This window comes from Aethalodelphis obliquidens, unplaced genomic scaffold (genome assembly GCF_003676395.1).
Source record: "Aethalodelphis obliquidens isolate GAN/ISIS:26980383/991018 unplaced genomic scaffold, ASM367639v1 scaffold3, whole genome shotgun sequence".
Classification (NCBI taxonomy): Eukaryota; Metazoa; Chordata; class Mammalia; order Artiodactyla; family Delphinidae; genus Aethalodelphis; species Aethalodelphis obliquidens.
In genome coordinates this window covers 81,097,482-81,120,891 of record NW_020837947.1, presented here as the reverse complement: position 1 = coordinate 81,120,891, position 23,410 = coordinate 81,097,482, and the positions used below count along the sequence as shown (strand labels likewise).

General features: G+C 39.3%; 1 protein-coding gene across 4 annotated transcripts in view; it reads left to right on the top strand.

The window, feature by feature from the left end:
- Positions 1-23,410, top strand: part of SMAP1 (small ArfGAP 1) — a 150,693-nt gene that overhangs the window by 53,240 nt on the left and 74,043 nt on the right. For all 4 annotated transcript variants that reach the window (XM_027093001.1, XM_027092993.1, XM_027093008.1 and 1 more), the window contains exons 3-4: positions 12,131-12,216; positions 23,335-23,410. In XM_027093001.1, the coding sequence (XP_026948802.1) occupies positions 12,131-12,216; positions 23,335-23,410 (162 nt within the window). The remainder of the gene's footprint in view (positions 1-12,130; positions 12,217-23,334) is intronic.

Here is a 23,410-nt window from a genome sequence, read left to right as displayed (position 1 = left end):
GCCTTTTTGCTCTTCTGTCTTTCTCCATGTGGAAAACTCAGTTACTCTCATGGGTTCAGCCGGTATTTTTCAGTGTAGATGATTTTTCCCTCTCTTTCCAGTAGTGACTTCTATAGAGTTTCAGTTCTTCTTTTAGATTGTCTGTTCGACACTTTGGTATTCATGGATTCATCATGCCTTAAGAAACCTTGGATATCCTTGGCATGAAGTAATTGGTAATTTTCCCAAGTGTGTTTGGTAAGGCTGGAGTTAGCCCGTTAGGTTGATTCCAAGGCACTGGAATTTCAACATGGTTTTACATTATCTACTCATATTTGTATATTGAAGAACTCTTGTGAAGTAATTAAAAACCTTGTTGCTGTGTGAAAAATGTTTTGCATAAAACATAGAAAGCCGACTGCTAATGCAATGATAGAAGTTAAGAGAAAGGAATAGATGTTACCCGGCATGGATTTTTTTTTTTTTTTTTTTGCTAGATAACATGATGCATTTGAGTAGAATAAAGAACAGAATATCAGAATTAACAGCTGCTCTTTAACAGTATAAACAGAACCTCTAGCTGTTTCATATGGAAACAGGAAAAAAGGATTTATGAAATTGTTTCAGTGTTTCATTATGGAAAATCTTGCCCACAGTCATAGTAATTAATGTGTATGTTTGTAAATGTTAAGATTGGTAGATGTCTATTTACCTGTAGCTTGGTACATCGAAAATTTAAATAATCATCTGGTTATCCAGACTGGCTTTCTTTTCTGTGCCTTTGTATTCCATCAGTTCTTAATTTTTTCGTTGTTTCTGTTGCTTTCCATTTTCCCCCCTTTTCTCTGCATGTTCCAATATACTTGTAAAATTCCAAAAATACGGCAGCCATAGGGAGTCTAACTTAAGCTAGTGTGTGGAAGTTCCAAGGTAACATATGCAGGTACTAGAAGGCAGTGCTTTTCAGCATTTCAAGCCGCCCCAAACTGAAATTGATTGCCTTGGAGAGTAGTCAGTTTACCATCACTGGGTGGTTTGTGCCAAGGCTGGACGAACACCTGGAGGTGTGTAGCTGGGCTTCAGGCATTGGGTGGCAGGTGGGGAGAAGTTTGGACGACTGAAGTCTCTTCCATGCTTGAGATTCTTTGATTGTATGCCCGGTCCTCTTTGGTTACCACAGCAGTTCAAAATACATTTTCATTATCTGTGTTAGAATAAAGACGGTGAATCACAGTTAGAGATGTGATTCAACTTTTTCCAAAAGTCAAATTCCACCCCAGAGGATAAAAATGTTCTGAACTCTTCGGTAATTCAAAAGAATGTGACAAGATTATTGGGTTAAGTCTGAAAGACGGGTTCTAAAAATGTTTTGGACGAACTTTTTTTGCCCTTCATATTTTCTTTCATAAAGAGAAAATCACTAGCTAAATAAATAGGTATAGATTTCTATGATAACCTTGTCATTCCCGGAAAAACCTACTGTAAGGTAACTTGGTGTAGCCTTTAGTTTAATTTGGCAATAGATGTGTCATAGCGTTGACCTGCTTGTCTTAATTTAAACTTTTGATTTTTCTTAGAAAAGGATTTTTCCTAAGGAAGCTACTAACATCATGGATTTCTGGCTAATCTTCCTCAGTAAGCTTTGCTGTATTCTGTCACCTCAGCTTGAATTCCTGATCAGGCCAAATCAGGGAGGATAGGCAAAAGGGACTTGATAGTTACTTTACTCTGTAGGTAGAAAAGCAACTAAAATGACAGGTACTTTTTATGTTGTGGTCATGTTGTGTGCATCCTCAGTGGTAAAATTTGGGTGTAAAAGATTTAAGAGTTGGGGATGAAAGTGCCTGAATACACTGAAGTTTTCTCCTCTTTCACTTTCTGACATAGTACGTTTTGGATGGAGTTATGATAAATTTTATTCTCTAGAAGCGTATTAATTTTGTGAAATGAAACGACTTGTAGTTGATGTTAAGTTCAGCCTCCTGTGAGCTCCCTCTGCCGTCTTTAAAAAAATGGAAACTGGGAACTAGAGTGTTGTTAGGCGATCAGAACTGAAATTTTCCTCGAATCATGCGGTTGTGCAGGTTTGTTTTACTTGGAGCAGGATCCAAGGATGTATCACATTGATCCTTTCTCCGGGCCTGGTGTTAGCTCTTGGTGAGTAATTAAATTGTCAGTTCCTTGCAAAAAATGGCATTATGGCACCGTCTTAAGTCTTCAGGTGCAGGTGAGATAAGGTATTATGTTTTCCCGGGAGCTCTGCAGAGGAGAAAGATGCATTAAATAAAACATATTATTAACAGTAATCTTACCTGTGTTTTTAAATGAGGCTACTAGCACATGTAAAACACTGTAACTGGCTCATTATCTTTCTGTTTCCCAGCGGTGGTGTAGATGTGTCGCGGCTGTTATGCGGTCGTCTGGAGCCACTGCAGCCCTCTTTTGCTTGATGTTTGCATGATCTGTCTTCTTTCGTGCTTTTATGTTTGACCTGTCTCAGTCTTGAAATATAAGAGGTTTCTTTTAGACAGGAAATGCCTGTATGTGGTATGCTCTTCCAATATGTAGTTTCAAATTTTTTGTTTCAGTGACTTTTTAAAAACTAGTTTTTTAGTATCGTGTTTCCTTGTTTGAATTTCCTTTTTCAGTGACTCTTACCTGCCTGTTGGGTCTTCATTGCCTGACTCTATTATTTGTCACTTTCTCTTCGATCCTTTTCATTACTTTTTTTTTTTTATTAAAATTTTTTTCTTCTTTTGCTTCTCCAGTTTTCTTAGACCGTTGTTTGCTGTGTTTATTTGTTCTGGTCATCTATTTGATTTCATATTCATTTCTGAAATATTTTTTTCTTTTATTTCTAATTCTTTTCCTGAGTTCTCGTTTTAATTCTGCATGTTTCTAATTTCTGATTTAGTTGTTCTTTCATAACACCACGTCCTTAAACTCATTTTACATATTCTTTCGTATTTTGTATTTATGTCTTTTAGCTTTAGCTTAGAATTAGTAGGCTACCGTTTTGATCTGTTTCCTGGGTGTATTTGTTCTCGTGTGGCTTCACTGTCAGAGACATTGTTCCACGTCTTATTCTTCTTTTCTGATAACTTTAATGAGACTTGACCTTGATTTGTTTTCCGTTGATCATCTTTATATGACATGGGTTTTTCATTACCTTTAAAAGGAACTCATATTCAAGATAGCTTTTCTAACCTCACAGACCTCTCTCTTCTGTTGTTTTCACATGATGTTTAAAAAGTAAAACCACTTGTTTTCTGAGATGATCGCTCTGTTCCCTTCTCCCACTTTTATCTGGACCTTCTCGTCCTTTATCTCCATTATTTCTGTCCTGCTCCGTTTTGAATTACTCAGTGTAGGGCCCTGTCCTGGAAGGGAGATCTGGTGGTTCCTCATGGGAGCGCCTCCCCATTCCCAGCTTCTTGCACTTCCTTGCTCTTCGGGTGGGTAAAATCCCTTTCAGCTTCATCTGCTTTCTTCACGTTGGTTCACAGCAGTTTCCAGTTTGTATTTCTCCACTGTCTTAGTGTTCTGTTCTCAGATCCATCTGACACCTCATTAGCTGCAGGCAGGTCTAGTGGTCATTATGCCTCGTCCTTACCTGATGGCATCTCGGGATTTGTGGGGATCCTCCATCACCAAATTTCAGTGTGAATATTGTGCATGGGTTTTGGTGTTTTTAATCTAGTACTTCTTTTTCTTTTTTTTGTAAGAGCTTCAGAAACTGTCACTGCTGTTACAGAATTCCCATGACAAATAATATTTAATAGAATAAAATTGTCATTAAAAAAGCTAATTTGAAGCTCTCCATGATTTAACCACATTTGACCTGTATATGTTAGAACATTGTTTAACCTCTCAAGGTTTTGACCCTTAGATAAATTTCCATAGGGCTTTATATAAACAGACACATAATAAACTTTCAGTTCACAATTCTTGGTATACACTTATTCAGGAGACCCCTGGTCAAACAACTTTTTTCTTATTTTGTGGGAGGACTCATTATAATTCCATCAAACTGATGAAATTTCTCAAATTGTGGCCTCATGTACACATTTAACTTTTTTTTTTTAATTGTGTATCTATTTTACAGATTTTCTGCAATGGCCCATATTCTCATTGTATTTTTAAATTTTATTTATTTATTTATTTATACAGCAGGTTCTTATGAGTCATCAGTTGTATACACATCAGTGTATACATGTCAATCACAGTCGCCCAGTTCAGCACACCACCACCCTGCCGCTTTCCCCGCTTAGTGTCCGTACGTTTGTTCTCTACATCTGTGTCTCAGTTTCTGCCCTGCAAACCATTTGACTGAGATTCAACTTATGCCACCTCCTTGCCAGGATCGTTAAATGTGTCCTCAAAGAAGCAGAGTAAGGTGGCAGCACAGTGCTGGGTTTATCTATTACCTGATGTGCAGAGTGAGGTGAAGAAAGACATGTGATACTGTCTATAGCAAAATTTAATCTGTGAAGTTTAATAGGATGTTTGCATTTTAAACAATCCACTGGGGGAAAGGTCACATTTATTTTGAATCTGAATGTGCACGATTGTGATTTTTCTCTTGATTTTATTGTTTTTGAGGTTAAACTTTTAAAAATATCAGTAATGCTTTTTAGAGTTCCCTTTTCCTAGTGACTGGCTATAGTTCTTGGCTCAAGTCACTCATTAACCCTATTAATTCCGTACTATCTAGGTGGGACTGAGTGTAACCAAAGAAATCACAAGCTACTTGAAGATAAGGGCTTCTATCCCATAGGCAGTGCTCTACTGGGTAGGAAGTTGTTGAGTGGCAGTGAATGTAGAATACCTGTGTGAGTGGATCATGTGGGAACAATTATTGTTAATTTCATTGCACACAGTATTTTAGAGGCGAGGTTGCTTCTCTTCCTGCTTTGTGTGAATGTAAGGTGATCCAGAATAGCAGGTGTGGTCAGGGCGCTGGCCTGGGACTCTGTAGACCTGGGCTTGGGGTTAGGCTTTGTTGGCTAAATGACGGGCCATCTTCAGCAAGTTACTTAGTAGTGGCTCCTTTTTTTCCCTTAAAAAAAAAATACCCTCACTGTCTAGTGATATCATAAGTTCTAAACATATCTTTTAAATGTCTCATTACCTTTTTGACAGTGACCTTTATGTATTAATTTCTAAAAGCATGCAGCAGTGTGCAGAGGGCCTTCTAGGCAGAAAGATAGAAAACGTGTCATATTTGAGAAAGTAAGGTAGTTATCGGGTGCAGTTGTTGTATGTGCATAGGGGGTGAAGGTGGAAGTTGTAGGCAGGGGCTGGTTTGGCCTTGATCCTGTGAGGGATGGGGGATGGGGAGAGGGACAGCCTACGAGCTCTTAACGTTTTCTCAGTTGAAGAGCGACACCTAACGTTATGTTCCTTTTAAGAACATAAATCCGAGGGGCTTGTTCCCGCAGTGGCCTAGGCAGTGGGTGACTAGATCTTCAGCTGAAGTAGTGGCAATGAGGTTGATTAACGGGATAAATCTACAAAAATATTAAAGTTAGAATCACAAAGACTTCTGACAGAAGGGGCAAGAGTCCAGATGACTCCTGAGCTGGGCCTTAAGCACCTAGGACGAAAGTAGTGGTTTATCCCTGGACTTCAAATCGTATGATTTCATAGTAAGTAGAGATGACAGAAGACTGTAATGTGAAACTTTTCCAGTTTTGTCATAACAATGTTTAATTTTATTGCTTAAAAAAAAATTCATTCTCTGAATTTGTAGCAACTTAGCCAATGCTGCAACTTATGAATCAAGATCTGAGAATATCTAGAAATTGTGAAAAATAGGAAAACTGGTACCTCTGACTCCACATCATCATTTAACAATTTTAATGTTTAAATACGTGTGGTTTACTTACTTTGTTCTTAAAAACAACAATTAAAACAGAAAGAGATCAACTCCCCTAAAACGCAATTTCATGAAAACTGAAGGAATGGACTCTGTATTAAATATTTCCAAAGAGCTCCTGAGACCAAAAACAGTGGCCCTTCTTTTCCAGCAGCTGGAACCCAAAAGATCTTGAAACCAGTCCTGAAAAGCTTGCTCCTATGCAAGAAATCCTGGTGGCTTTTGAGAGGAAGATAGAGAACTATTCTGGGAAATTTCAAGTGGTAGTAGAGGTGAGTCACTGACGTGAAGAATTGCCAGGGACTACAATTTCTCTGTTTAATTATGAGGTTTTAAAATATATACATACACACACACACACACACACACACACACACGCACGCACGCATGCACGCACGTTCAGCTAAGGCAGTTTGAAATGTTAGTCTTTGTGTTCTACAAATTTTAATGAATAGAAAATAGAGCAAGTGGTGCTCCCTCTCCCGCACAAAACCACATACATGGAAATCTTAAGAAGCAAAAACTAATAGTTGAAAGTTTAATGATGTCATCTTCAGCAACAGTAATGAAGGTAATGATACTGGGAAAACACCTGGCATGTAAATGCCATATTTATATTTTGAATGTATTCTGACTGTGAGATATTCTTGGATGGGATTTGTTAAATGTATTAATTTTATTCGATCATAACGTCTCGGATTGTCAGGAGACCCTGTTCTCTTAGTGGAGGTGGAGGGCCCTAGTGAGAGGAGGTCTCCTTGCTCTGAGTCACATGCTGCTTGGATCCCTGGCTAAGCTCCCTCTGGATGTATTTTATTTAGGAACAGTGTAGGATTAATGAAGCCCCCCTCTAACTCTTTTATTGTGTTGGGGAGTGGGAAACATATGGACACGGTACAAACATCAAAGGGTACAGAAGGTGTAAAATGGGTGGTCTCCCTCCCATTTTTGTCCCTCAGTCATCCAGTGTCCCTCTGTAGGAACAAGCCTGTTTTTCAGTTTCTTGTATATTCTTCCTGAGATGTTTTATGCATATATACAAACATACAGGTGATACACAATTTTAGCTATTTTCATATCCTTACACAACAATCTTTTGACCTGGGAGTAAGAGTCTTCTCTCTCCCACCCCCGTCTATTTCTCAGAAAATGGGTAGAAGTGTTTTAATTTACATAGTTTTTTACCTTTTTTTCCTCCAGATTTAGCATAGACCTGTAGCGTATTTCCATGACATGCTAATGTGTAAGATTCTATTGATTATTTTGATGTTTTGCATTTTTGCCATTGGGAATTTAGAAGATCTAATTGCCACATTGTAACCTAGTCATTTGCAACAAAGCAATTAGTAATCTCAGTCCTTTGTTTTGTAGCTGTTATTCTTTTTTTCCACTTATTCCATTTTTAAAAATAGCCAGTAAACCCCAAAGGGCAAGTCAGTATACACATAAAAATTTATGAAAACTATGCAGATAGCTTCCTGAAACAGTCCATTAATGTGGGTTTCAGTTTGCTCATAAATGGTTGTTGCTGAGAGAGAGAAAGTACAGGAGACGCTCCAGGGACACTTGGGGTAGGTGCTGAGCAAAGGGGAGGGCGCACAAGGTGAAGGAGAGGGGAGGCCCAGGCGCCTGGCTCCTAAACACAGACCCAGGCCCTGGGCTGGACTGCGCTGGGTGTGCGGGCTAGGGCAAATAGGAGCAGCCTGCCCTGGAGTAGTGGCTTCACGTAGTTACATTCCACACCCCAGGAGTTTGGAAGGTTAAAGAAAAGAAAAAATGTGACAGATTTTATTCTCAGGAGAATGAATCATTGAGTTGGAACTTCTGGTGGCCTGTTACTTATCTTGTCTTTTATTATTTCCTGATATTGACAATGACAAACTTGGGCACACTTTGTTTCTGTATGTTCCTGTTGCCTTTTATCTTTGCATTCATTTCATGGCCCTTTTTGCAGTAAAACTGTTTTTGTGTGCTGCTTAATTACCATGTTTTTCCACTGGAGATGCCCCATTGACATAAAACAATGCCTTTTTTTTTTAAACATACACAGTAGTGTTACATAAAAATAAAATTTCCTATTACATTTGTTTGCTTATTGATTATGCCTTTTAAAAATCTATTCCCACTTTTTTTTTTTTTTTTAGTTTTTGGGTATGTTTATTAAATTACACAATCCAATAACTAAATGCCAATTAAAACTTTAAATTGACAACCTCAGTTCTCTTTAGTCTCTGTAAAACGTTAAAAAGTTTAGAACTCTTTTAGAATATAAGATTTTTCTTATATTCTTATATTTGAATATATATTTCTTATATTTGAATATATATATTCAAAGATTTTTCTTTTTTTTTTTTTTTTTTGTGGTATGCGGGCCTCTCACTGTTGTGGCCTCTCCCGTTGCGGAGCATAGGCTCCGGACGCGCAGGCTCAGCAGCCATGGCTCACGGGCCCAGCCGCTCCGCGGCATGTGGGATCTTCCCAGACCGGGTCACGAACCCGTGTCCCCTGCATTGGTAGGCGGACTCTCAACCGCTGCACTACCAGGGAAGCCCAGTTTTATTGTTTTTTAGTGCAAAAACTGGGACTGGGTGATACGTTGTCTACTTAGAAAGTTTCAGAAATAGAAATGCTTCATCTTCATTAGATTGTGATGACAATGTGTTTAGCCCATAGAGGCTTTTCAGCATTTTGATTCAAACAGTATTTTTAAAAATTGAATCTCAAGTGATGTGTGAGGCTTTGGGCAACTGTTGTTCTGTGTACTGGATTGTGGGGGAGAAACTGAAAGCACTCAGATTATGAGGACAAGTGCTTTTAATAGTGGGCTTTGGGATTCTTAAATGTGTCCTATTATACCATTTCCAGGTGAAGCCTTGCTTTGCGGTTATAATGGTGGTGGTTTTGGATGAAGATCGTTCATTTATATACAATATAAAATTCATCTTTCTAGGACCATATAAAGTATGGTCATTTATATACAATATAAAATTCATCTTTCTAGGACCATATAAAGTATAAAAGGAGGACAGATTGAATTTAATAGGCATAGTAAATAACAATTTTTAAATATGTCCTGCCTAAATGGCATTTATCATAACTGCGGAGTACACATTTCACTTATTCTTCAATATATTAATATATTTTTTCTTAAAGTAAAAATGAATGTTGACTTTGTATTTCATCTATTCTTACAATGGTTTGTCAAGAATATCAATACATTTCTGCTCACTGGATGCTTGCCTTGTTTTTAAAAAATCAGTTTTGAGATGAAATATAGTTTACTATGTAAATAAATATCTCTTTTAAAATATTTTTAAAACTCTGTAACTGATTCCTTGAATTACCCAGCAGGGAACCTCTTTGTGCTTGTTTCCTCATCTGTAAAATGAAAACTCAGCCGCTAAAGCAAAGAGCCTGGTGTTCATGAGCCAGCCCTGCGTGACATGGTCCCCAGTTCCATTGACTGCAGCCTGAGGTGTCTAGACTGCCAGTGGCCGATGTTGGTTCTGTCGAGTTTAATTCTAATGGAGACTCCTGGGCCTGTTACTTAACATCTTGCAGCTTCAGTTTCCTTTCCTGTCAAATTAGGGTAATAATACCTAAATCAGGATTTTAAAAACTTTGAAATGGCATATATATAAGCAATTTATGTATTATAATATATATGCAATTTATATATTATATATAATACATCTAATTTATAATACTATATTATTTATATATATTAATAAGATATTGAGGCTAATGCTTGTTATTGTAGCTGTTAGGCTGTTTCATTATTTTCTTCTGCCAATTACCAGAATTTGCTCTTAAGTCCAATAGAAAAAATTTTCACGTGTTCTGTAGGGCCCTTGCCTGTAGTGTCTTGACACTCTGAGGACAGGTAGTTTGTACCACACTCCTATCACCTCCCAGGAATGCCAGCTCCTGTTGTTTTTTTCTCTTCACTCTAACCATCTCCAGTGGCTGAACCAGTTTCATCTCCACTAATCCTTTCATTGCAGACTTTCCTTCCACCCTTCTCTGTTCTACTTTTTAGAAACTTAGAAATTATTTGAGCTTACTAGTGTCTTCCTTCTCCTTACAAAATGATCTCTCTACATCCGTGATGTTATTGAATCCTTGTTTCCCCCAGTCCCAGCTAACAGAGACACACACACACACGAGCACCTGCGTCAGGTCACTTTTTGGCAGTGGTCTGCTGTAGAAATGGCTCATAATTTCACATCACTTCTCCCTTTCAGATTTTATACCTTTTTTTCCTCCTGTCTAACTGTGATGGATAGCATCCGTAGAACAAAATTAAATAATTTGGTACAATGTACATGTATGCCTTGTTCTTAATTTTTTATTTTGCCAAAATAAAATATTAATGACCTATATTAAAGAGAATATTTATATAAAATGTATAGAGTCATATTTATTGAAATAAGATAATATCACTGATTGTAAGAAACAACTACATTTTATGGACTAATTAGAAAAAAATGATCACTTACAAGACACGATCAGTTGTAAGATGCATTTCTACTTCATGAATGTTATAATATGAAGAAAAATGTAACTTTGGATCAATGAGATATGGCAGGTATAGCAGATACTGTTTTTAGTCTTACTAAATTTTCTGTTAAAATTTTTATGTACTCTTGTTTGTGTGTTAGAAACTTCAGGTTTTCTTATTTTTGTAGTTTCTGTGAGCTGTATCTAAGTTACTTTTTGCTTCATTGTATATATTATGCACACTTTCTCTTGGTCTCGTTCTTTCCAAATATTTGATGCCTTTATGATGACGTGAGTTGGTCGTCTCTACTACGGAATTCCCACGTGCCCCCGCACAAAGATGCGGCGTCATTGAATGCTTGCGATGGAAAACAGTCTTCCTTTTTTCAGGAAGGGTTAGCAGTCCTGAAAGTCTCTCCGCTCTTCTCCCCACTCAGAGGATTGTTCCCTAGCCCTCCTCACACTGACTGACTCCATGCTACTGTGCCTCATGACACGGGGGAGCCCTTGGCCTACTCTCTTCTCTCCAGAGCTAAATAGCAAAACATTTTCTTGTTTTTCAGCTTACTATCCCTTAATGTTTCCCAGCCCTTTATTACTTCACTTTCTCATCATCTCTAGAGGAATGACTTAGAAATCTCGTTTACCCTGAAAGAATTCTTATGTTGAGGTTGGGTGGTGTAGGTATCCAGAAATGGGTTTACATTAGTAGCTTGCATGACTTAGAACTCTCAGTTGGGAGAAAAGTCACTGTATTTTTTTATCTGAAGGAAGGTGGTTCTGTATCCCCTTGAGGGCTACAACCCAAGGATGACATCTAGTGATCTGTTAAGCCTGGATTGTCTTCTTAGGGACACGGGGTGGGGGGTGTGTGTTTAGGAAATCAGGGGAAAAAGGAATTTTAAAAGCAGATCTTTCAACCAGTTAAAACATTTTAGGGAACTTAAGCTCCCTGAAAATGATGTAAAATAGTGATAGAGTAATGTTTTGTTTGTAAATGTTAGTTCAGTTTCTAATGTAATAGAACATCCTGGAAGTACTCTTTGGTTAGTCCTTACTCATAGGTGATCCAGAAACTTAAGTTAATAATCATTTCAACCAGTTTAATTATCTTATGCCTCCTTAGCAATGTTTCTTACTCTTGGGGTTGATAGATTTTAGGGAGAGTCCTGTGAACTCCTGAACTTGTATGTAAAATTTGGCCATTAGGCACAGTTTTTTGGTAGCGAGAGGAGGATCCATAGCTTTTGGCAGAATCTTAAAGAGATTAGTAACCCCAAAGAAGTGAATCCACTTCCGTTGTGTTCTAGGGCGGCCCTATTTCTGCCTCACTGCTCTCCATTGTGGCCTTGGTTGTAAATCATGAAAACCTCAGAGTATTTTGAAGCCTAAAACAAAGAAAATTTGATCTTGACTTATTGGCCTTAGAAATGGCAGTGTTGTTCAAGTGGTACATTTAAAACAATAGTAATACCACGAACTGCCAGGGAATCCACTTTTAGGAAGTAGTGAGTGTAAATGAAGGTGGTATTGTAGTCACGGAAAAAGACATTCAAAAACTGCAGATCCACGTATGTTGAAGACGTGTGAAGGATTAAAACTATGCTTCTGTTTTGAACTTGAGTAATTAATTTCATAGTTGTGATTTAAATTATTTTTCTAAAGAATATGTATTGGAAATGATAAATGTCTGGTGTTTGTATGTATGTGTGTATAGGAATTACTTTTTAATGTTTATATGAGTAATGAAAATATGTGATTTTTTTATTATAGTGCATGCAAGATATGGGAAATACTAAAGCAAGACTACTATATGAAGCCAATCTTCCAGAGAACTTTCGGAGACCACAGACAGATCAGTATCCTTTAACATTTCTTTATTGTGGGGTTTAAAAGAATCAGCTCATTTTTATAGTTCATATTTTAACTTTGTATTGAATATTTAGGAAGATATGACCTTTATCATACTGTTGGTCATGAAAAAATAGAAATTGATTTGCCCTGAGCTATGCTTTGTATATGGTAAGTTTTTAATAGGAATCTGGTAATACATGATCTATATAGTATTTTTATGTAATTATTATTAAGTATAAAATATTATAACTGATTCCTCTTTTTTTTTTTTTTTTTTTGCGGTATGTGGGCCTCTCACTGTTGTGGCCTCTCCCGTTGCGGAGCACAGGCTCCGGACGTGCAGGCTCAGCGGCCATGGCTCACGGGCCCAGCCGCTCCGCGGCATGTGGGATCTTCCCGGACCAGGGCACGAACCCGCGTCCCCTGCATCGGCAGGCGGACTCTCAACCACTGTGCCACCAGGGAAGCCCCAAACTGATTCCTCTTGATTGATCTCCAACTCTTGATTGGAGCATATAGGTTGTTTATTACTTCAGACTATTATTAGAGGTTTGATTTGTGAGCATCTTGAGTACTTTTTGAAAAATCATTTCCAGAGAAGTTTCCTTTGAATATTTATTTATTTATTTGGCTGCATCAGGTCTTGGCTGCATCGGGTCTTCGTTGCGGCACTTGGGCTTCTCTCTAGTTTTGGCATGTGAGCTCTAGAGTGCACAGGCTCAGTAGTTGCAGCGCATGGGCTCTCTAGTTGTGGCGCATGGGCTTAGTTGCCCCATAGCATGTGGGATCTTAGTTCCCCGACCCTGGAGGAAGTCCCTGGAGGAATTTCCTTTGATCACCTTTATGTGGTAATTATGTTTATGTGAAGCAGTTGACAGACAAATCCCATACTTGGTGGACGTGGATGGTGGCAGGGATGTGGGGTCATTGTCACTGCTGACCTTCCGTGGGTCACAGGCTGCATGGCTCTCTCTGCTTTCACATCTGACCTAATGAATGAGGGGAATATTTTCTCACAGGCATTTTAGTGAGGATTTTTTTTTTCACGTGTTAAAGAGAAATCGTTTGATTTTATAGGGTTCCTCGAACTCATATTGAAGTTTGAGAAAAAGCTCATCAGAATAAGATTATCTAATTGACTGTAGGTATATGTGATTTTATCCAAAGGTGATTTTTGTGATTTTGGCAATATAATGTAGTTTCTTAAAGATCAGTTGTGTACTGGACTCTCCTGGTGATCCAGTGGTTAAGAATCTGCCTTCCAATGCAGGGGACACGGGTTCGATCCCTGGTCGGAGAACCAGGATACCACGTGCCGGGGTGGGGGGGCAACTAGGCCCACGTGCCGCAACTACCAAGCCCGCGCACCACAACTAGAGAGCCTTGCGCCACAACTACTGAGCCCACGCGCCACAACTAGAGAGCCTGTGCACCACAACTACCAAGCCCGCGCTCCACAACTAGAGAGCCTGTGCGCCACAACTAGAGAGCCTTGCGCCACAACTACCGAGCCCGTGTGCCACAACTAGAGAGCCCACGCACTATGCAGCTCTCACGCCACAACTAGAGAGCCCGCACACCACAACTACTGAGCCCGTGTGCCACAACTTGATAGAAACCCCCATGCTGCAAGGAAGAGCAGAGCCCATGCACCACAACGAAAGATCCCACATGCCTCAACTAAGACCTGACGCAGTCAAGTAAATAAATATTTAAAAAAAAATTATGTGTAGCTTAAAAAAAACAAAAAAAGAACAGGTACTACCCATGTGTATACTAAAACAGTTTGTGTGACCAAACAATGAAAAAAATTGATCTTTTCTCAGAGATACAGGCCATTATATATATATATTTTTTCATATTTGTATAGAAACCTTTTGGGTTATACTCAAGAAGTTAGTATTTGTCCTGTTCTGTTTCTGCTTCCTCCACCTCCTTCCCACACATTTAGCAGTCTGATATCCCAGGCTATTTTTATTATAGCAAGATCCTGGGGTAGGAGTGGGTGGTACATTTCAGGCATAAAAAATTGTGTGAGCAGAAGTATGAAGGTGTGAGGACACTTGACATTTTAAAGTTTTGATATGACAAGATTTAAGTTTCGTGGGCCAGTGGCAGAAGAAGCTCATTTTTCCAGATTGTGAAGGGTTTTCAGTACCATATAGAGCAGCATATAGGTAGCATATAGAGCAGTACCTCATTTCATTGGCCCAAAGGATTGAAGGATTTGAAAAGCCATGAAGAATTTTGAGGCAGGAGAAACATTAGAAATATTAGCTTCTCCCACAAGGAAGATGAGTTGGAGGAGGTTGTGGAGTCACAGAGGGCATGTAGAATACTAGTACAGCCCTGAGGGGAGCAGTGATGAAGAGATGAATTACGTGGGAGACTTGAGAACAGGCAGGAGGGAATTGAGGAGACTGGAAGGGAACTGGGAAGGCAGGGGCAGTTGGATTAGGTTAAGATTGCCTGGGCTTCCCTGGTGGTGCAGTGGTTGAGAGTCCGCCTGCCGATGCAGGGGACGCAGGTTCGTGCCCCAGTCTGGGAAGATCCCACATGCCACGGAGTGGCTGGGCCCGTGAGCCATGGCCGCTGAGCCTGCACGTGGCCACTGAGGCCACAACAGTGAGAGGCCCGCGTACCGCAAAAAAAAATTTTAAAAAAGAAAAAGATTGCCTTTGTTTCCAGGGAAGACACTGCAAGGACCCCAAGTTTCCTAGCTTGGCTAAGGTTCTGTGAGTGAGGTAAACTTCTTCATCGGGGAAGGAATTCAGTACCAGATGAAGGTGTAAGGGTTACAAATTGAAGACAGTGAGCCATCACTTTGGGCAGGATAAGGTGTCTGTGGGACACATGCATGGAGATGCCCATCTAGAAGCTGGAAACAGGAGTCTGGACCCTAAAAGAAAGCAGGAAATGCAGTGTAGACAGGAGAGTCACTTAGCACGTAGGTGATAGAAAAATGCTTGCTAAAGTTGTGTTTACCTAGGGCAGTGGTCCTGTATTCTTTTTTAAATAAATATATTTATTTATGTATTTTTGGCCTCGGGTCTTCGTTGCTGCATGCGGGCTTTCTCATTGCGGAGAGAGGGGGCTACTTTCCGCTTCAGTGCGTGGGCACTTTTCTCGTTGTGGGGGCTTCTCGTTGCGGAGCACGGGCTCTAGGCGTGCGGGCTTCAGTAGTTGTGGCACGCGGGCTCAGTAGTTGGGGCTTGCGGGCTCTAGAGCACAGGCTCAGTAGTTGTGGCGCACGGGCTGAGTTGCTCTGTGGCATGTGGGATCTTCCAGGACTCGGGCTCGAACCAGTGTCCCCTGCATTGGCAGGCAAATTCTTAACCACTGCACCACCAGAGAAGTCCCTGGTCCTGTATTCTTTTTTGCGGTTTTATTGAGACTCTTGGGAATGCTGTTTTCCTTCTCCTCTGGAAAGTGAGGGCATAGGGCAGAATCCTGAGGAAGAGAGCATGGTGGAAGGAGATACCACAGAGCAAATAAACTGTGTTCCAGGTGGTTGTTACTACTGCTTGCAGGTTGTATTAGGTTATTCCTTTCTCTGCTTCTCACCCCCAAGCCTGAGTTAATGTATAAAATCCCTCAAGTTGAAGCATCTCCCTTGTCTGGAAGTTTGTGTGTTGTGTGTGTTGTGTGTGTTGGGGGTTGGTTTGGTTTGAATTGGGTTTTTGGACTTCTCTTGAACGTTAAGAGGGTAAATTACTTGAGGTTCTTGAGATTTGGGGTAGTGTCCTTTATGTGGTATCTGGTGGATGAATGTGGCTTCCAAGTTATTTAGTTCATCCCCATGATGCCGTGTTGCTTTGACAAAGCCCTGAAGGTATTCAGGGGAGGACAGGACCTCTGTGTCCCCTTACACTGCCCTCTTCTGTGTACCATTTGGTACACATTCGTAGGAATTCTGTTAAGTAATTACTATCCGTTTTATGGTGAACCTAATAGAAATAAAGGATTAGTGAGATGGTGAGTTCTTTTTTCTGGTGTTTTTTGCTATGTCCTTAAATGTGTGGTCCTTATCTAAACATTTCAGGAGAGATGAGATTTTTGTAGTGAATTGATTGGTGTCTGGCATCAGTAAGTCCTTGACCTTTGACAAAGTGAGGGTGTGGCATTGGAAACAACTGCAGTAGCTTTCCTGCTCAGCGAGGGTTCACTGTGTGCCAAGCCCTGAGTTTGGCACTTTATGTACATTAGCTTTCTAAATTTTCAGAGCAGCTCAGATAGAGCATAATATTTTTATCCTTGGCAGGCAAGGGGGTAGGGTTCTCAAAGAGCTGTTAAGAAACTTCCCAAAGCCTCCAGACTTTCCCTCGTGTGTAAGGACACTTGGATATTATTATACTTAATGATGATAGTCTGAGTAAAATCAGTGTTGTCACATTTGAGTCCTGGTGGGTGGCTTTTAAAAATAGATAGGCTTATAGTTTGGGACTCTTTGCAGCTAAGACCATAAGGTCTAGGTGAAAATGTCAGTTTTTGAGTACCTGGTATGATTCAGGTCAGGCTCTTAGATAATGTGTGTCTTTGCTACTGTTAGTTCAAGCATGTGTGTTTGATTTTTCAAACTAAATGTTACTTGTAAAGCATTTGCAAATTATGGTCATGTTCATATGAGGTGTTGACCTCTTGCTGTTTACAGAAAGATAATCTAAGGTTGTCAGAAACTAAAGAGGGATTTTGTCTAAAGACATTTGAGATAGATGACTACTAATGATAAGAGTATAAGATGACATCTCTTGGACCATGAGACCAGCTTCTATATCTAATGTAATACTATAGTCTTCAAAAATGTTTTTTACCAAAAAAACAAATGGTTCTGAAGAACCTAGGGGCAGGACAGGAATAAAGATGCAGACGTGGAGAATGGACTTGAGGACACAGGGAGGGGGAATGGTAAGCTGGGACGAAGTGAGAGAGTGGCATGGACTTACATATACTACCAAATGTAAAACAGATAGCTAGTGGGAAGCAGCCACATAACACAGGGAGATCAGCTCAGTGCTTTGTGACCACCTAGAGGGGTGGGATAGGGAGGGTGGGAGGGAGACGCAAGAGGGAGGAGATATGGGGATATATGTATACGTATAGCTGATTCACTTTGTTATACAACAGAAACTTAACACAACATTGTAAAGCAATTATACTCCAACAAAGGTGTTAAAAATGTTTTTTACCTTAGTTATTACAGCTACGTCACTTTTATCCCTTCTTTTAATTATGAAACACTGTGATTTGGAGCTATTATTAGGGAGACTAGTAAAACCAGTCCCCTTTTTTTCTTTATTTCATCAATCATTCTAAAGCTCAGTGCTCTTTGAGAAGCCTAACATCTCTGCACTTTTACTGATTTAAATATAGTTGTCTCATCCTTAGAGGCAAGTAAAACTCACATAATATGGGACCTCACTGCATTCTTAACAAGATTTGTTACTTTTTAAAAGCTTTGCAATTTCAAAAGTTAGGCAGAAGCTGCTGTGAAAGTGTAATTTCTCATGTGGCCTGTGGTTAATTCTACGCGGCATGTACGAGTGCATGACAGGCGATAAAGCTTTACGTTAAAGATTTTCATTAGGATCTTTCGTCTTATCTGATAACTTTAATTACCTCAGTTCCATGAGTTCTGGTGTGCACCAGAGCTCATCAGCGGTGATTCTCCTTGGAGCTTTTGAAAATTTTACTGCTATCCGTGTTGTGTGTCTGGAACTGGAACATTTTGTTCTTGGGAATAGATATTAATTTGTATTTTAAGTGACATCTTTAAAGAAAGGAAAAATCTTAAAATACAAATAAATACATGTGAAAAGATAAAACACATAGTGATGTGAACATTTTTCTGGACTTCTGTAGTGCTTGCTGTCTGTTAGTTTTGAGGATTGGGACAGTGAAGGGTGCCGTGCTGAGTGTTTTGTGACCAAAGGCGTGGCGGGTATTCTGGGGTATTTCGTTGTTTGTGTACTAAGTCCCAAATCAGCCACCTAAACTTGCGTTGTCGTTGGTATATTCCTTACCTTGATTTGCTGAAAATATTACTGTTCTATTTCTTTTTGTGAGGGAGGAGTTGTATTATTGATCTCTGTCAGTAATAAGTCCTTTTGTCTCAAATGGCAGCTGGATGCTGGAAAATGAAGATAAGTATTCCCTGATCTTCAAATTTATTGGTTCTTTTGTTGCTGCTTCTCATTTGCTCATCTGTTTAAAGTTGATGATAGGCACGCCATCTTAGCCTTGGCTCAGCAGTTTTCTGTTTCCCCCTCTGCTGTGGGCCCTGTGTTTAAAAGAGCTGCCTGTCAGAGCATGGTGATTGATAATAAGAGCTGAGGGTTAAACAGTAGTCACTCTGTCCCCCACTGCTCTTAGGTCTTTCCACACACTAGCGTGTTTAATCCTGCGAGGTGAGTCTTGGTGTTATCGCCATTTTAAAGGTGAGGAAACTGACACCAAGTTATACAAAAATAAAAGCTAACTTCATTTATGCTTACTGTTTGTTAGGTACTATGCTGAGGGCTTTATCTATATTATCCACAAAACCGTCAACAACTTGGTAAGATATGGAGTATTATTGTCATTTTCACTACTGGTACCAGAAATGAGGGTATGCATTGGAGACCATCTTCCTTGAGAATTAGTGCTATAGTCAGCATATAATGCAAAATTATTGTCAAATTTCCCTTGAAAATCCCTTACATTGTCTACAGTGGCAGTTTGCAGACACAGAGATCCTCTATAAATCCAACTGGGCTGTTCTTGGCCCACTAGAGTTGGAATAGAATTCAAGCATCAGCGACTACAGGCCCATGAGCCAACTCCTGTTTTTGTAAATAAAGTTTTATTAGAACATATCCATACCCATCCATTTATCAGTTTTCTGTGGCTACTTTGGAGCTACAAATGCAGAAGTGAGTAGTTGCAGCATAGACCAACTGACCCACAGAACCTAAAATATTTACTATATGGCCCTTTAAGAAAAAGTTTGCTGACCCCGGGAATAAATCAGCGTTTCTTTAGGTGAATTAACAGTGAAGAATTGGCTTGCTTTTGGGAAGTTTTACAAAAATACCTGAGGACCATGTGATACATTCTTGGCCTAAGAGGCCATGTAGGGCCTGAGAGCATCCAAGGATGTGGCATGTGCCCTGAATCACAGTTCTTCTCAGGTGACTCCACTGAGTTTTAAAAGTTCACTTTGTGGTGTGCTTTGTTTTTTAAAAAGCAATGTTTTATGTTAATAATGAGGAATTCCTAGTACATCGTCCTATCTTGATGCTTTAATTTTTTTATGTCCTTGAAAAACAGATCAGCTTTCATCTCACATTAAGTTTTTAAAATTACTTACTGCTTAGATAATTTCTGATAGGGTTTCTTTTTTAATATCATAAACAGTAACCAGACTCAGCTATATTTGAATTATTTATTTAAAATACACTAAGTATAAATTAAGATTTCACGGATATCTGTCATTTCTGAAAATTCACACAACGTATCATTTCATCAGATGTTAGTATTGTTTTTCACTACAAAAGATTGTATACTTAAAATGTTTGCCTTTTTCAAATCGATATTTATAAAACCATCATAGTTTTCAATATTTTAGTTTTACAGTGGTTAAATTATTTTATATACTTTATTTTTAATCTTAATGATTAGTTTCCTAAAACTAAATTTTGGTCATAAACAACAATCTTTCCTTTGTCATAAACATTTCATAAATGAGAGTATTAAAATCTTTCCAGGCTTTAATATGTACTACACTTGAGGGACTTCCCTGGTGGTCCAGTGGCTAAGACTCCGTGCTCCCAATGCAGGGGACCCGGGTTCGATCTCTGGTCCGGGAACTGGATCCCACGTGCATGCCGCAACTAAGAGTCCACATGCCACAACTAAGATCCTGCATGCTGCAACTAAGACCCAGTGCAGCCAAGATAAATGAATAAATATTAAAAAAATATGTAGTACACTTTAAACAATATCCAAAATAGACTGTTGTTTCTATCTTTAAGGAGGAAAAATATCAGTGTTGTTCACCTCCCAGATATTTAAACATAAAAATTATACTTTAAGAATTTAGGGGCTTCCCTGCTGGCACAGTGGTTGAGAATCCACCTGCCAATGCAGGGGACACGGGTTTGAGCCCTGGTCCGGGAAGATCCCACATGCTGCGGAGCAACTAGGCCTGTGAGCCACAACTACTGAGCCTGCGCATCTGGAGCCTGTGCTCCGCAACAAGAGAGGCCGCGATAGTGAGAGGCCTGCACACCGTGATGAAGAGTGGCCCTCACTTGCCACAACTAGAGGAAGCCCTTGTACCGAAATGAAGACCCAACACAGCCAAAAATATATAAATAAATAAATTTAAAAAAATAAAGAATTTAGATTTCCAAAATTTTCTTAGTTAAGAAATAACTATATGCATATTATATGTAATATTTATATCTAGAAATAAATATAATTACTGTTTTTAAAATAGTATACAGTTTTTAAAAACAGTAAACATATTTCCTATCATCTAGAGTGGAAATGACATCAGTCTAAGTAAATTCTATTTTCTCTTCCCTTTTGTGGTGGTAAATAGTTGTCTCTGCAGTGAAAGTTGCTCAATACACCACATTCACACACCTCATCCAAAGGGCCTCTCTTTTTGATTGTTTCGTTTTTTCCTGTTAGAAAACTAGAATAATGTAATATTGAACATGGATTTACAGTCATGTGCGAACTTAACATTTAGCTTATTTACATGTGAAATAGTTGGAATAAATAACATTCTTGCATTTTATGAAAATCTTGGGGTGTTTTGGTAATTTTTTGGTACTGGCTGCCAAAATGTTCACATATCTAAATAAATAATCAGCCTCTGACAGCTCTGGGGCCTTTCACTTGAAAGGGTCTCCAAGGCTACCTTGAAAATAAAAGGCACTCTCCACATTTGACCTTCTTCTCTAGATTTGAAAGCATTTGTTATCATTAGCAGAAATAAATGACTGATTCACAAATGAACTTGTGATGCACCAGTAACATTCTGAAAAAAGTGGAAGTCAGACATTCTGGTTTCGAATCATCACAACTCTCCCTTCCTTGTACTGTAGAATCCCAGAGAACTTCTTAAACTTTCTGTGCCTGGTTTTAGTTGTAAAATGGCACCTACCTCATAGTTTACGAGGACAAAAGGAGATAAAGTACCTTTCACATACTCAGTTTATAAAAATCCATCTTTAAAAATGGCTTTCAATTATTCAGCTTACTTAATAAATTGAACGTTTAGATTTTCTGTCTTACTTGCCCTCCCTGGCCCCCTTGGAGTGCTTTCTTTTAATACCCACTGTATAGTTGTCTGTCAACTCTTTCTATTACCTATGGCCTCAACTGTCAATTTAAAGAGCTTTTATTAATTTCTAATAAGGAGCTTTTGACTGAAAATATATTGTTTTACTGCTTCAGGTAACTTCTCTTTGAACAGGATGTCTTAACCTGGGGATCCACAGAGAGATTGTATTTCAGTGTAATTCATTTCCTTTGTAATTCTATGTATTTTATTTTATGCATTTTTTTAAGGTTTTTTTTTAAGTGCATTCTTTTTAAAAAAATTAATTTATATTTTGGCTGCGTTGGGTCTTCGTTGCTATACGTGAGCTTTCTCTAGTTGTGGCGAGCGGGGGCTACTCTTCGTTGTGGTGTGTGGGCTTCTCATTGCGGTGGCTTCTCTTGTTGCGGAGCATGGGCTCTAGGCGTGCTGGCTTCAGTATTTGTGGCACGTGGGCTCAGTAGTTGTGGCTCAGGGGCTCTAGAGCACAGGCTCAGTAGTTGTGGCACACGGGCATAGTTGCTCCGTGGCATGTGGGATCTTCCCGGAGCAGGGCTTGAACCCGTGTCCCCCTGCATTGGCAGGCGGATTCTTAACCACTGCGCCACCAGGGAAATCCCTTTTTTTAAGGCTTTTATTTGTTTTTATTAAGTCAGTGCCCAATTTATACTATTTTATGCATTTAAAAGCACTATCTCCACAGGCTTTACTGGACTATCAAAGAGGTTCATGGTACTAAAAAATTAAAAAGTTACAAATCCCTGATGGAAGAAGTTCCATTTTAGTAGAATATGGTAAAGACATGGTTGTTGGACTGCTAAGAGAAGTCATCTCTGTAAGATAACTCAGGGCTATTGGATCCCACTAGAAATGACTCATCTATCAACAGGTAGGGCTGGTCCCCCCAACTTCAGAAAATTGAATAGTTCTTACCTTGGTTTTAGCTTCTTGACTTCTCCGTATCTAGAACCTTTGCAGGAAAAAAAATAGCCACCGTTTTTCTAATATACAGAGAATCTTCTCTGATACAATCAGAGGCAGCCATGTATGGTGGAAGGGACATAAGTATTGAAATCACAATTGTTTAGTCTTTCCAAGTTGCTGATTCTTCATCTATGATGTGGAAATTATAATATGCACATTACTGTGTTGAGGAAGGATTAAAGGAAAAAACTATGGACAGGGACTTCCCTGGGCACAGTGGTTAAGAATCCACCTGCCAATGCAGGGGACACGGGTTTGAGCCCTGGTCCGGGAAGATCCCACATGCTGTGGAGCAGTTAAGCCCGTGTGCCACAGCTACTGAAGCCCACGCACCTAGAGCCCGTTCTCCACAATGAAGAGAAACCCCCACTTGCTGCAACTAGAGAAAGCCCGCATGCAGCAACGAAGACCCAACACAGCCAAAAAAAAAAAAAAAACAGAAAAAAACTATGGACAGCACACAGTGTCTGGTGCGCTGTGGTTGCTGCATGGGCGTTAGTTTCTTTACTTACACTGAGAATCCAAAATGAACATGAAGTGAATTTAGAGCTGAGTCAGGGTAGAGGGCTGTGGAGCGTGATGGAATTGAGAAATGTGGTTACTTTTCTTTTTAGAATCGGGTTGAGTGGGGAAAATTTCCTGAAAGAGATAGACTCTTTGGCAGAAAGAAAAGTAGGTTGCAGAATTTAGTTGCAGAAATAGTGTGTGAGTAAAATACAGCCCGGAGAGTAGGAAAATTGAATTTAAAGTCCAGGCTTTGTGGAGACGAATGAATAAAGGGGAGTGTACATGTCACTGAACTCATGCTTTTCCTTAAGTTATCTGTTTTCAGAGCAGTGGAATTTTTCATCAGAGATAAATATGAAAAGAAGAAATACTACGATAAAAATGCTATAGCTATTACAAAT